The 13,900-nt window shown below is 59.2% G+C and overlaps 1 protein-coding gene across 2 annotated transcripts; it reads right to left on the reverse strand.

The window, feature by feature from the left end:
- Positions 1–3,065: 3,065 nt before the first annotated feature.
- LOC135976571 (fibrinogen-like protein 1-like protein) lies at positions 3,066–8,390 on the reverse strand. Of its 2 annotated transcripts, none has more exons than XM_065573066.1 (3): positions 8,219–8,390; positions 5,595–5,705; positions 3,066–4,219 (listed from the first exon to the last, which is right to left on the reverse strand). In XM_065573066.1, the coding sequence occupies exons 1-3, from the start codon at positions 8,220–8,222 to the stop codon at positions 3,540–3,542; spliced, it is 795 nt and encodes a 264-aa protein (XP_065429138.1). In that variant the 5' UTR covers positions 8,223–8,390; the 3' UTR covers positions 3,066–3,539. The 2 variants fall into 2 exon arrangements, with proteins under 2 accessions (XP_065429138.1, XP_065429137.1); XM_065573065.1 differs by lacking the exon at positions 8,219–8,390 and adding an exon at positions 7,142–7,256.
- Between the last annotated feature and the right edge of the window lie 5,510 nt (positions 8,391–13,900).

Genomic DNA, 13,900 nt, shown 5'->3' on the forward strand with positions numbered 1-13,900 from the left:
CACCCATGTCCATTTACCCTACAGAGCAGCTCAAAGCCCCCACCTCCTGGCTGCCCCAACTCCCTTCTTCCTTCCTCAATTCCCCCACTCCCCTATGGCTCCCCCAGGAACACCCCCACCCCAGGACCCTCACCCCTTTGGCGAGGCAGGAACATCCCATCTGCACTTTGGAGAGTTACTCAGGGTGGGGTCCCCCCAATGTCCCCTCCTCCTTGTCTTCTTGGTGTGAACAGATGGGTACGTCCCCTCCCCCATTCAGAGTAACCCACCACAGCAAGTCTTTGAGCCGCGAGAGCGGGGCCCAGCCCTGCAGGACAGGAGCCGCTGCTTCAGGGTGCGAGAGCGAGGGGGGCTCACCCTCCGACCCCCCCCACCCCTGAGGCCTCTCCTCCACCTCGGGCCCGGACAAAAACAGCGACCCATGCACACTGGGCAGCGGAGCCTGGCAGTTTCCTCCCCCCGCCCCCAGTGTATCACTGGCCACCTATGAGGGCTGAGTGGCCTGGAGCAGGTGGGGTGGGGTGGGGGGAGAAGGCAGGTGGGGAAAGATCCAGGCTGTGGCACTATACAATGTAGCCCCACAGCCCTGCTCATCAGCCTGTTCCCCTCCAGGGGCTTACAAAGGGCTGGTTCCCGATGTTAGTCCAGTATCTTCCCAGGCCTCGAAGTTGGGCTGACCAGTCTGGAATTGCCAGCTCCTCCTTGCTCCCCTTGTTCCAGACAGGTGCTGTGTTTGCCCTTCGCCCGTCCCCTGCGCCCTCACCCGTCCTCCAGGAGCTCGCCAAGAGACTCACTGAGATTGGGTCTGAGATCGCTCCAGCTAGATCCTTACGTATGAGGCCCACCAGTGCAGCTGCACCAGGCGCTGCGGCCCCCCAGTCACACTTCTGGAGGAAAATGATTAATTATTCCATAGCTGTAACTGGTATGTACCAGCCGGGAGCATCTTTCCCCTCCCCTCCCGACCCTGCCCCTTCCGTGCTGCGGCCTGAGGGCAGGTGCCACCCCTACTCCCCAACAGCAGTGCCCAGCACCTGTTCCCTTGCAGAGCCAGGGGCAACAAGAGCCTGAACTTCACCCCCCAGACCGAGCCAAAGCAGGGGCACTGGTGGGGGGTGGCTGAGGTCCCTCGGTGCTGCCCGTCACCCATGGCAAACGCGGCACATTCCGCTCAGCCCTGGAACTGCCGCAGCGCTAGGGCCTGGTTCTCCTGCAGCCCCCTCCAGCTGGGGAGAGACAGGGCAGAGAAAGGAGCAGGCCTTGTTACCCCAGTCACAGACGGGGTCCAGCTCCAGAGAGCGCCAGCCTGGCCCTGTGGGGTGGGGGTGGGAGGGCGACACGGAGAGCAGTTTGGTCCGATGGAGGGCACTGCTGCCAGGTGGCTCATGGGGAGGGGCGGGGGTGGGCTGTGGCGTATGAAGAGTTCAGGTTGTTTTGGAAGGGGAGGGGTAGCCATGTTCAGGGGGGAGTTGGGGTGTGGGTGGGACCCCAAGTTGGGGGGAATGGTGCAGGGGAACCCTGGGTTTGGCAGGGAGCCCCCAGGCAGCAAAACGGCTGAGCGAGCTGGCTGCCCGGGACAGGCTGAGGATGTCCCCGCTTGCAGCGTCATGCTCCAGCCTGGCGAGGGATGGCTGGCTGGGGAGGGCACCAAGCGCAGCCTGCAATGGGCAGACTGGGGGTGGGGGTGGCTCCCAGCACGGACAGTGGAGATGGGAGGTGGGAAGGGGAGAGGTCAGTGCCCTGGGCAGGGGGATCCCCCGCTCCCCCACTGCAAAACAGCACACCCCCACCTCACCACCAGCAACCGAGATGGAGGGGACAGCTTAGTGCACGGGGGGGGGTCCCTGATACTCCCAACTACAAAATAGCAACCCCCTCCCCCACCTGTCTGCACCCCAGATGCTGAGGAGGGAGGAAGAAACCTTCCAGCTGCACCTCAGCGGCTCCCAGCTTCCCTCCCCCTGAAAAAATCCCTCTTTCCAAACCTGCCCCCAAACCCCCTCCTACGCACGCTCTCCATGCAGGCTCTGTCAGGAAGGCCAATTAGACAGGGCCTTGTGTCCTGGGGATGCACTGAAAGGCCATGGTCAGGAGGGGAATGGAAAGATGTAGTTTGCTGGAGGACAACACCCCTTCACATTCTCCCCCCCCCATCTTCACCCCTGCCAGTGGACCAGCCAGGCCTACGTCATGGCCCATATTTGGGCTACAGCCCACGATTTGGGAGCCCTGCCCGAGGGTGAACTCCATCAGGCCCAGCTGACTTGAATCCATGGCGTTATTCTTTAGCCTGTTCTTTCCCTGTTCGGGGGGGGGGGGGGGGTGCTCCTGCCCCTGGCTGTTAGCATTAATGGTGTTCAGCATCTGGTCACAATGAACTTTGATTGAAGTGACTGAAGCCAAACAGGCAGGAAATGCTCAGAGATGCTCAGAGGACGTCAGCCTGACAGATAAATACACTGCTAGGAGCTGGATTATACCATGTGATGGGTGGAGTTAAAATCTCATTGACACAGCTGTGAGGATGCACTCTTCATTTAAGACAGCTGGAAGCAACAGGTAAGGGGGCCTCGTGTAGAACAGGCCATGATGGCATGTGCCCAGAAACTAGCCCCAGGTGGGCAGAGGATGCCACCGAGCATTGTTCTGAGCTGGTGCGTGTGTGACAGAGACAAGCCGGGCAGTGCAGCCAGGACACGGAGGCAGAGCAGGAAAGCCGAGCAGAGCCTGTCAGCATGGTGTGATCGTGGGAGGAGCATAGAGAGCTTTTGGGCCAGGTGCTGGCTAAAGAGGCTTGGAGCTGAGAGCAGGGAGGCTAATCCCTGCTGTTGGTTCCTGCTGTGCTTGTACAAGCAGGACTCTGTATGTTCCTTGTAAATAAACAAGACATCAAAAAATTACCAGACTCCATTGCCACTTTCTGCTCCCCACTGGAACATCCCCAGGGCCCCAAACTTTGACTAGCCCCTTGGGTTGAAGAGGGACACCAATATCTTTATTGTGCGGTTTTGTTGCATGTCTATCTAATCTCAGTGGTTTATCAGCAACTAATTACTGTTGCAATGTTTTCTCATGTAATAACCATATTTATTAAAAACACAGAGGGCAGGTTTTTGAACCCAAACTCACCACTGCTAATACATGCAGGATTCAGATGTAAAGTCCTGGCTTTGAGTCATCCCCCATTTAAATGCTCAATGACAGTTGCTAGAAATCCAGTGTCATGATTCATTGATCACTAATGCCAAGGGGCAGTGGCAGGGCTGGGAGAAGCAGAGGTTAATGTGGGTCTAAAGTAGTAGTGAGTGACATGGCTTCCAGCGAGGCAGAGTGGAAGCGGGGCTCCAGTTATACACACCAATCACACTCTTCGTGTCATTCGAACGCACCGGCGGGGTCGGCTCTCAGCATTTATTCCAGGGGATTTACCGTGCAGAAGCCAACAGGGAAGGGGGTGAGCAGAGTGGAGGCATTGCAGGGACTGCACTGATTAGGTGGGGGATGGCGCGCCGTGTCTGATCTAATATTGTCTCCCCTTCTCAGCGGCGCCGGCTCCCAAGGAGGATGGGCTCCTCCTTCCGGACCCAGCACACGTCTGTTGGCTTAACCAGGATGAGGGAAGACTTGCACTCCCCACTCTTACAGAACCCTGCCCAGTAGATGTAGCCTTTCCCATTGAGCAGGACGTTCTGACACTTGTCGTACCACCAGCCTCCATAGCTACTTGCGCAATTCCCACTGGTCTGGTCCTGATCCTTGTCAGTCGTGCTGAACTTCATGTTGTCGTGTATGCCCCCCAGGCCGGAGTGGTAGGTGGTGAGATAGTCCTCGCCGTCCCCAGAGTACCTGCCCAGCCTCAGCGGGTACCCGCTGGGCTCATCCTCGACACTGAAGATGTCGTACTCTGCGTAGCGGGTGTTGTTGGATTTGTCCTCCACCACAAAGCGGACCTTGTAGATGTTCTGCCGCGTGAGCAGGGACAGGTACTCGTTGCCCAGCCAGTAATCCTGCTGCACGTTCCCAAAGCCGTACTTGTAGGTGCTCCAGGACTCCTTCCAGGTGATCTCTGTGTTGTAAGAATTTCTCTGGACAACGGTCCAGCCTTTGCCTTCGGTGTCCATGTCACACCACACCACTCGAGGGGGAGAGCCTGCCGGCTGGATGACATGGACCCCGCTGGGGCTGTCCCTGGGAATTTTGCTGCAGTCTTTGGGGAACCCTGAAATGCCACGAACATCAGGTTAAGGGGGCAGGTGGGGGTGGGGGAGTGAGTGCTAGCTAGCTCGATCAAATCAGCCTGGGGTAACTGGAGGCTGGGTTTTAGAGGCAGGTCCTGTGTATTTCACAATACTACAGCCACAGAATCCGCCCCGGCCATTCCTGGCCACAGAATCCCGCTCCAGATCTTACACTTTCATTTTACCAATAAAATAAAATAAGAATAGTTTCTTGCTCTGCTGGTTTTGAAGAAACCTTGAAGAGATGAATCAAGTGTAAACCAAGGCTCTGTATCCTTCCTGAGTCCGTACTGCTGAAGAAATCGTTTGGGGAGGGTGGGGGAGACGCTGCCAGATCCATCTCAGCGAATGTTAATTATGAAACCCATCGGTGACAATTTAAATGGGAGTTTTCAAAGAGCCTAAGGGAGTTTGACACCCGACTGTGATTGGAATTCAGTGGGATTTAGGCACCCAACTCCCTGTGGCGCCTTTGAAAATTCCAGACATCCTATCGAGGGGCTTGTCTTTGGGGTGGAAATTGTCCCGAACTATCCTGGTAGAATGAGAGCATTGTGGTTATACTGCCCCTCCCCTCCCCAGGGTCCTCCCTCGAGCCTGAGCCCCCCCAGCTCCCCTACCCCCCAAACAATCCCCCTGTGTGCCCCATCCCCATAGCTGAGCCGAAGGGGAGGAGCTGCTGAGCACTGCGGGGGCAGGGGCTCAGGGCCACCTCTGGAGCTGGTTCGGCCCCTGGCCTGCCTGGGCAAGCCCCTGAGCAGCTCCCAGAGCCGCTGGAGGTGTGGGGAGAAGGGAATGAAACCCCCTGACAAGGAGGAACTGGCTCTCCCTGCTGCCTGGACTCTGGGGGCAAGGCTTCTAGGCATTAGCGAGAGATCCCCAGCTGTTAGCCGGGGCTAGCCCTAGTATAGGAGTTGGTGAGATGGAAGGGTAGAACTCCCAGCCAATTTGGGGGGGGTGCCTGGTTCTCACACGCTGCCCTGCGGTTGGCACCAGCACTCTTCAGTCACTGCCGGCGGCTTGGCAGCCATTACCGGAGAAAGGGATAACGAAGCTGTGTAAAGCAAACAGCCAGTCGAGCAGCACCTCCCCCACCCCGGCTGGCCCATTCCCAGGCGCTGGAGGCCTCCGAATGGGAGTAGTGGGGTCACTAGCGCAGGCCGGCCTTGCGATCCCTTCGGAGAACTCAGCGTTTCTTTGGGCCCAGCGCTGGCGGGGGGACTGGAAGGTGCATTCAGTGGATAAGTGGATCTAGGGGTGACCCCGGCATGGGGGAGAGGAGCAGAATCAGGCCCACGATGCCCTGATCTCGGATATGGCAGATGATAGAAGCTCTCCAACGGGTTCTCTACTCACCCCTCTCGACCTTCTTGTGGGCCAGGGCCCCGTTGCCCTGCACGGGGGCTACGCAAAGGAGCGCCATCATGGACAGCGCAGACAGAAGCAGGAGAGAGCTGGACTGGAACCCTGCAGGGGACAGAAACCGCTGGACATGAGACCAGGAGGGAGTTTTACAAGTGCCTAAATCCCACTAGAAGTCACTGGGATTTAGGGACTTAAGTGACTTAGCCACTCTTGAAAATGTTACCCTTAGACGCTAAGGCCAGAGTTTTCAGAGGGCTCAACTACTGGGCCAGATTTTCAGAAGAGCTCAGCTCCCAGGTAGGCACCGCAGGACATGGCTGGATGTTTAAAGGGGCTCAGCATGGGGGAGGTCAGCCCAAGTCTCTGGAGACGGGGTGAAGCCCACCATTCACCTCTCCCCCGGCCCGGCCACTGTCTCCGTCTCTGCAGCCGGCCCGATTAGCACACAGCTGGGACCCAGCTGCATGGTAAAAACCATTCAAAGATTGGGGCTCCGATGGCCTGGCTCCCGGGTCCCGGGTGGGTCAGGGCCGGCTGGAGCGCTCCCTGTGGTGGGGAAGGAGCTGCCTCCTCTCTCCCCGCGCTGCACCGCTGCAAGGGGAGTGCTGCTCGGAGCAACCCCCTCTGTCCCAGCTCTCCCCGTCCACAGTCACTACCACCAGCCGGAGGGCAGTGCCCGCTCACCCACACAGAGACAGCAGCTGGGCAGCCTCCGGCAGGGCTCTGCCCCCCTCAGATGAGCGGCAGGTGAGAGGGGCCCAGGGCACAGAGCTGCTGTGTGCCCCACACCAGGCATGCTGCCCCCTGCACTGCAGCCCAGCAGCCCAGAGGGGGACACGCTGCTGACACTGCAGCTGTTCTGTGGGCCCAGCTCAGGCCAGGCTTAAAGTGGGCAGAGTCGCCAGGGGCCACAGTCCTGGCCAAAAAGAGTTCAAAATGGAGCCGGGTCGCTGAGGGGTGCACTGTAAGCGCTGCCCTAGCAAGGGCATGGCCATTTATTTCAGCTGGGATTAACATAGACACCCCTCCCCCGCCCCACACATGCTTTTCCCAGGCCACCTTCAGCACTCAGCGCAGGGATTCACAATGACCTTGCCGGGATCAGCAGCCCAGAGCAATCCAGACTCTTGGACAGAAACCGGCTCATTCACCCCCCGCCCCCCCAGGTATATCTATCCCGGCCCTGGTATTACATCTTGTGTAGCTACAGCCCACAGAACGCAGAGCACGGCATATGCAGCCCCCAATGGTAAATAGGTTGAGAACCCTACAGCAGAGGCTCACGTGTGAAGCTCCAGAGGTCCCAAGTTTGATTATAGCTGCTGCCGGCCCATGACAGTTGCAAAATGGCAGCTTTTTGTGGGGTGGGGCGGGCAGGGTGTGTGTGTGTGTGTGTGAAAGTGCTTTCTATCAGCCATCATTGTATTCATGTGGTGTTGCAAAGTTAGAGAGTCCACAACTAACCCCACAAGTGACCGTGATACAAACGTGCAAATGAATTAGAGAGAGCGAGAGAGAACACCGTGTAAACGACACACCGAAACACACTGTTGCAATGGAAACACTTTGCCCAGACATGATCCCCAGACAGATTTCATTGGAAACACCTTCTTTTTGGAGCTGCCTGTACCCCAAATTCTTCAGACAATGTCACAGCCCTAGTAACTGTGACACGCTGCCAGCAATCTCAGGTATCTTTGTGAGAGGGAGGAGAGAGGCGTAACCCATGGCAGGCAAAGGGTTAAAGCTTTAAAGGAGAAGGATTTCAGTGAGTCTGACAAGCCAGAACTACAATGTTTGGAACTGAAGTGAAATAACAATCTGGAGTCACTCATCCTTGAAAACACGCCTCTCCTTCTCCTGACGCCCCAGAGGAGCGGGGACGCTGCCAGCTAGCAGCCGTTCACACACTCTAATAGTCTAAGACACAGAGGGCCTGAGTTCGACCTGTGACCTTGGAAAACTCATTACACTGCACCATACCTCAGTTTCCCCATTTTTAAAACATGGCTTATGCTAGTTCCTTTGTGTTCTAAAGTACTTTGGCCCCAATGCCCAAAGGTACCTGGGGCAGGGCGGGAGGATTCCTGCCTAGGGTCCAGCAGAGCACTGGGCAGGGGATCCCCGCCAGGCTCCTGGTACCCCATGGCCCCGGGGGTACTCTTTACCCACCAGGAGGCACTGCCAGACTCCTAGCTAGCCAGGCTCATGCTGCAGCATGCACTTGCTGGGGGAAATGCTGCTCCGTTTCAAAGGAAAAGCAGCATGTACCTCACTGCGCCCCCATCCCTTGTGCCTCGGCCAGGCAGGGTCGGGAAAGCAGAGGATGCACCAGGGCTCCCCTCCCCCTTGTGCACCTGCCCGGGCTGAGGGGCGGCACTGAGAGGAGTGCAGGCTGCCCCTCTCTATGTGGTAGTTACTGCGTCTGTCTGGGCACGTTCCTTCCTGTGCCCGGGCACTCAGGGCACATGGTGTCCCACAGGGGCCACATAGCATGCCCTGCCACTGCACCTCCCCCACGTGCCCACACCGCCTGGGGCTCTGGTGCCCACCACCAGGCTCTGGCCCTACATCTCCAGGCTGTGTGAAATACTGGGCATTTCAATAAAACTCACCCATCCCGACGCTGCAGCTGAGCGGACGAGTTAGCAACTTGATGCGTCCCACTTCCACATCAGAAACCAGAGCCGGGGCTCCATGCCTTTATGGGGAAAGCGCCACTCCACACCCAGCTTATCTTGCTTTCTCAACCGCTGGCCTCAAGCCTGGCCTGTGGGCAGGGAGGGAGCCCCCTCCGGAACGTCTGCCCAGCCTTTATTTACCGCAGATACCAGATTTCTTGGGCTCCCTCCCTCCTCCCCGAGAATGCCAACATTTCTGAAGCCGGGCAGGTGTGAGCCAGGGATTTAATTTCTCAGTGGGACTCTGCAGCATTACCGTACCATCGGCCTTCCAGACGAAGGACGCACTAAATGGAGAGGATCAAGCCAGAGGAGATGGCAGGAACGGGGGTTGTGCAGAACGCGATGGGGGTGTAACGCTTGTGCCAGGTGGTATTGGCAGTGACAAGGACGAGAATCAGGATCTCGAGGTTCCTCTTAGCATTGCAAAGCAGAACCAGCTGGAGCGCCCCTCCCAGAAATCTGGGAAACTGACCAGCACCCCCCTAACAGGCAGCTGTTGCCCCGTCGCGAGCGCTGAGTCTGAGTCTAACACACGAGAACTTTTATTTAGAGGAGAAAGAAATGCAGCATGAACTGGGGAAACCATCACAAGAGTGACTCAGCAGTATGTGAACTGTGAGTGAAACGCCCGCCCTACAATCCATTGGGCAGCAGCCCCTTGCCTCAGTTTCCCAGCTTGGGATGAGAGAGTCTAATGGACGAATGTCCCTTTGGCACACCCCTCACATTTTCCCTCTGCTGTCCCCTTACCCAGTTTACGGGCCCAGCTCAGCAGAGTTTGAGAGTTCAGGGGGGATTCGGGGGGGGGTTCGCCTCCTGCCCCAGGGAGAGAAGGGGTGGGCCAGGGATGCCTCTGCCTCTGCTCTGCACCGCTGCTGCTCCATGCTGCTGTCTCTGCCTGGAGCTGCGATGCCATGCTGTGAGGGGCCTCCAGCCCGGAGTGAGTCCAGCTCTTAGTGACTTCCCTGGCTAGGGGGAACCTCGCTGCTGCTCCCCCCTGTACTGTCTTTCACCACAGCACCGGCTCTATGGTGCCCAGGCAAACCGGCTTCACAGTGTTTTCAGCTCTAGGGATCACTGAGAAGAAACCAGGACTTCCAGCTGAGTCCAGTCAGCTCTGTCTTTAAGCACTGGGCAGACCCAACGTTTTGTAGGCGCCTTTCACCAAACCCACACACCCGGTGGGAACCCCTCTACCCACCCCCCTCGGACTTTCAGTTCCATTTGGTATCACTAACCCCTGCTTAGCACGTGGGGTTACAGAGACTGAACCCCCCCTCCCGCCATTGTCCCGACAGGTCACGGCCGGGTGAGGAGATACCTGAGTGGGATGGGCTGGAGCGAGACTGCGCTGCTGCTGCATCTGTCCCACAGGGAAGAGGATCAAACTGGATTCATTCAGCGACTGTCAAGGCAGCTGCTCTCTGTGTCCCAGCTCTCTGGCTGGGATACAGGGGGCAGGAACTGGTGCATTAGAGGGAATAGCTCCACGTCAGCATAGTTCTGGAAAAGAGCACCCAGGCGGTTCACCCGCATGCACGCTTCTCGACCCTGCAACCTGCCAGCACCTGGCACACGCCATCGAAATGTGCAACAAAGGACATGAGATGGGACCTGTTTATTTTGTTGCACGTGGCACCAGTTTGCTTAGCGTGATGTGCTCCAGTCTGCTCATTTGGGGACCAGGTTTTGGGATGAGGGGGAGTTTGTGCTGTCACACAAACAACGAATGAATCTCCCACATGCAATTCATGCTGCCTCCTCCCCCCTGCCCGCACACCCCGAATGCCAGCTGCAGCCGGCCCCATAAGTCTGGCTGCCCCAACAAACTGGTAAAGCAGCTTCCAGTAGATTCTGGCTGATTCTGGCTACATATCACCCCCATCAGCTGGGCGTGCTGGGCCGACCCCATGCACAACAGGGGCAGCAGCGCGGCCGCCCTCACGCTCTGATTGTGACTCGGGATTGTGGGGGCTTCTCACCTGTCCCATGGAAACGTGGCCAAAGGCGCCAATTGTCCCTTCATCAAAATGGCGCCATCTCCCACTGCTGCCAGCGGGGCTGAGGCCTGCGCGAGGGCCGCCCCGTCCCCACGCTCTGTCTGCATGTGGCAGGCAGGCTGCCCTCCTGACGCTGGCTGCCACCTCCCGCTGGGCTCCCGGAGGCTGAAGCCGAGCCCACAGGCAGACTGGCTGAGGCCATGGTTCAGGGCCTGGACAGCGCATGGGGACTGTGAGGGGATGTGGGGGGAAGGCTGAGCGGGTTGCAGGGGGGTGTGGGGGCAGGGATAGGGGGCAGGCTGAGGGGGACAGAGGGATATGGGCATGAGGGAGACAGAGTGTGCAGGGGGAACGCTGACAGGGGTAGTAGGTGTGGAGGGCAGGGAGAAGGCTGAGGGGGCCAGGGAGTGTGGGGGGCAGGGGGAAGGCTGAGGGGGGAATGGGGATGGGGCAGAGGGGAGGCTGAGGGGGTTGGAGGTGATCATGTGGGATATAAGAGCGGCTGAGGGAGGTGCAGGGCATGTGGGGGCAGGGGGCAGAAGAATGTGGGGGAAGGTTAAGTGGGCCGGGGTGTGGGGAGCCGAGGGAGGCTGAGAGGGGTACAGGGGGATGGGGACAGGAAGGAGGCTAAGGGAGGCAGGAGGGAGGCTCAGGGAGATGTGGGGGGCAGGGGAGAGGCTAGGGTTTGTGCGCAGAGGACAGTGGTGGGGCTGGCAGATGGGGGGATCATGGCAGCTCTCCCGGCCAGGGAGGTGGGGTGGCCTTCCTCTCCCAGCAGCCGGGGCTGGGCCGTGCTGCAACGTTCCCAACTCTCAGGCAGGGCTGGCTCTAATTTTTTTGCCGCCCCAAGCGAAAAAAAAGAGTGCCGCCCTCCATAGCGCCGCCATAACACACGCCCTCAGCACCGCGACGCCACCCCCCCCGCGGAGTGCCGCGTAGCCGAACACCCCCCCGCGGAGCGCCGCCGAACCCCCCAGCCCCCCACGGAGCGCCGCGCAGCCAAACACCCCCCCCCGTGGAGCGCTGCCGAACATCCCGTACCCCCGCGGAGCGCCGCACCGCTGAACCCCGCAGCCCCCCACGGAGTGCCACCGAACCCCTCAGCCTCCGCGGAGCGCTGCGCAGCCGAACAACACCCCCCCGCGGAGTGCCGCACCGCTGAACCCCCCAGCCCCCCGCGGAGTGCCACCGAACCCCTCAGCCTCCGCGGAGCACTGCGCAGCCGAACAACACCCCCCGCGTAGTGCTGCGCTGCGCTGCTGAACCCCAAGACCGCCACACACATCTCCCACCGAGCACCGCGCCGCCAACCACCCCACCGCTGAGCCACGCTGCCAAACACCCCCCCCATGGAGCGCCCCGCCGTGCCGCCACCCCCACCCACCCCGGCGGAGCACCACTGCCGAATCCCACCCCTCAGTGCCCCCCACGCGCCCAGCTGAAGAAACAAAAACAACCCACCCCACCTCCAGCGTCGCCCGACCGAACCCCCCCCAAAAACCCTGAGCACCCCACCACCACCCCAAGATTGGCTGCCCCTTACCAGGTATCGCCCCAAGCACGTGCTTGGTCGGCTGGTGCCTGGAGCCGGCCCTGCTTTCAGGGGCTGAGTGCGAGTCCCGGGCTTTGGGCACCAACAGGAGGAGCTGCCGTGATAGTGGGAGAAGCTCCTCTGACGCCGTGATGTTCAGGGCTGGGCCTGAGGGCAGAGCTCTGTGCGAGATCCCCGGGGCTGAGGGCACAGACCTGCCCTGCTCTCCCCGCGTGTCTGACCCCATAGCAGAGAGGGTGCCAGGGCAGGGCACGGGGGACCTCAGCAGAGGAGAGGGCAGCGGGAGGCAGAGGAGTGTTGCTGCTGGGTGCAGACAGTACCAGGCAGTGGCTGGCAGTTCCCCTGCCTTACGGGGAGGAGAGGGGAAGTGGAGTCTCCATCGGAGCAGCCAGCAGGAGCCGGGCATTACAGGCTGACTTTTCTACCGGGGATGATCACACCCGTTGGCCGGGGACTCAAAAGCCGGATGTAAAAACATGCTCTGATTTGTTTTCTTTTTAGAAGAAGGAGCCCACCAGCCTCACTGTTCCTTCTCCCCCCTCTGGTGAATACTGGGTCAGCCGCACGGACAAGCCAGTCTGCTGCCTTGCTTCAGGGCTCAGTTTCTTCTTCAGCTGAGGAGAAAGGAACCATGGAACAGCAACGTAACGTCACAGTCCCGTTCCACACCTGTCCTGTGGGGTCTTCTGGCCTTTAGAGCTACTGGTCAGGGCCTCCCCCAGTCTGCGGGGGGCCACAGGGCCTGCTGGCCTCCTCGCAGCCTCTGCTGAGGCTACAGGAGAGAGGCCTCTTCAGTTTGCAGAAAGAAAGAAATCTCTGGGGTGAGCACACAGCAGATGTCTGTTTTCCCAGGGCCAGATGCTGCCACCTTGTCACTGGAAGGGCCCGTGTGAGCTCTGACCATAGATGAGGGAGGATGCCCAGCCTGGCTAGACAGATTCCTTCCTGGCATGGCTGGGGACAGAAGCCGGCAGCCAAAGCTCACACTGCAGGAAACAACCTGCAGAGGCCTTTCATCTCCCCAGGGTCAGACGTCACCACTAGGAGAATGTGAGCGCCGGAGCACTGGGGGAGCTGGCCTGAGATGGCATCCCAGGGCACAAACACCTGTGTCAAGTCTATTCGGATTCCACGCTCAGCAGAGATGCAGGGAGCTGTGCGGTCAGGAGAGGCGCTGGTCAGAATTTGCCAGTGGAACTGTTTTTCTATCAGAAATTGCCAGCTTGTCAAAATCCAAACGTTTCGTGGGAACACTTCAATTTGGACAAACCTTCAAACAGAAAGCAGGCAGGTTTCGCACGGAAAGCTGCTTGGCTCCCTGCCAGCTTGCCCGCCTGCCCACCTGCTTGACAGGCTGATGGGGGGCCTGGGCTTCCAGGCTGCCGAGAGAAGCCCTGGCTCCCAAGATCCCAGGGTCCCCGAAACGCTCTCCTCGCGGGGGTAATGTTCTGGTTACTGCACAGCTCTAGGAGGAGGGGAGGTATCCGATGCCCCACAAGCCACCAATCCTCCCTGCCAAGGTCCCAGTAACTACGATAGCCTGTGAGAACATACTAACCTTTAGGACACTTTCCCTGCCAGGTGAAAGGGTGCGAGCTGGACCCCTCCCTGCCACCAGAGTCCAGCACTGCCGAGAATGCCAAGTGTGGACTAAACTAAGCCCCTGGTTAATCCTTTCCCAGAGGAATCCAGAAGCCACTGATAATTGCAGGCTACATGGTGACCTCTCTCTCAGGTCACTCCCCCATCCTGGAATAGGGGTCGGTGAGTCCTGGACGAACGCCGTTCAGCTGGGAACATGCTCCCCCTGCTCGTGCCGAGGACTACCTGAGATGGGTGTAGTGGGCACTCCCGATAAAGGGGACAGTGTGACAGCTGCCTTTCAAATAGGCCCCAGGCATGGGGGGGCCACAGCACCCAATTCCTCTGCCCCCCCAACTTTCTTCGCTGCTTTAACGTACAATCACAACCTGCTCCGCTGACACCTCTGACTCCTGAAAGCCCTAACGCTCCAGGGGAGCAGGCCGTGCCCTGCTCTGCCCTGGCTGCCCCGGGTGTTAC

Source organism: Chrysemys picta, chromosome 19 (genome assembly GCF_011386835.1).
Source record: "Chrysemys picta bellii isolate R12L10 chromosome 19, ASM1138683v2, whole genome shotgun sequence".
Taxonomy (NCBI): Eukaryota; Metazoa; Chordata; order Testudines; family Emydidae; genus Chrysemys; species Chrysemys picta.

Excerpts from the sequence above, each read along its gene's own strand:
- LOC135976571 (XM_065573065.1), bottom strand. The coding sequence starts at position 7,181 with ATGTCTGGGCAAAGTGTTTCCATTGCAACAGTGTGTTTCG. Across the intron at positions 5,706-7,141 it reads CATTGCAACAGTGTGTTTCG|GGTTCCAGTCCAGCTCTCTC; the intron begins GTGTGTCGTTTA and ends TGTCCCCTGCAG. Across the intron at positions 4,220-5,594 it reads CCACAAGAAGGTCGAGAGGG|GGTTCCCCAAAGACTGCAGC; the intron begins GTGAGTAGAGAA and ends GTGGCATTTCAG.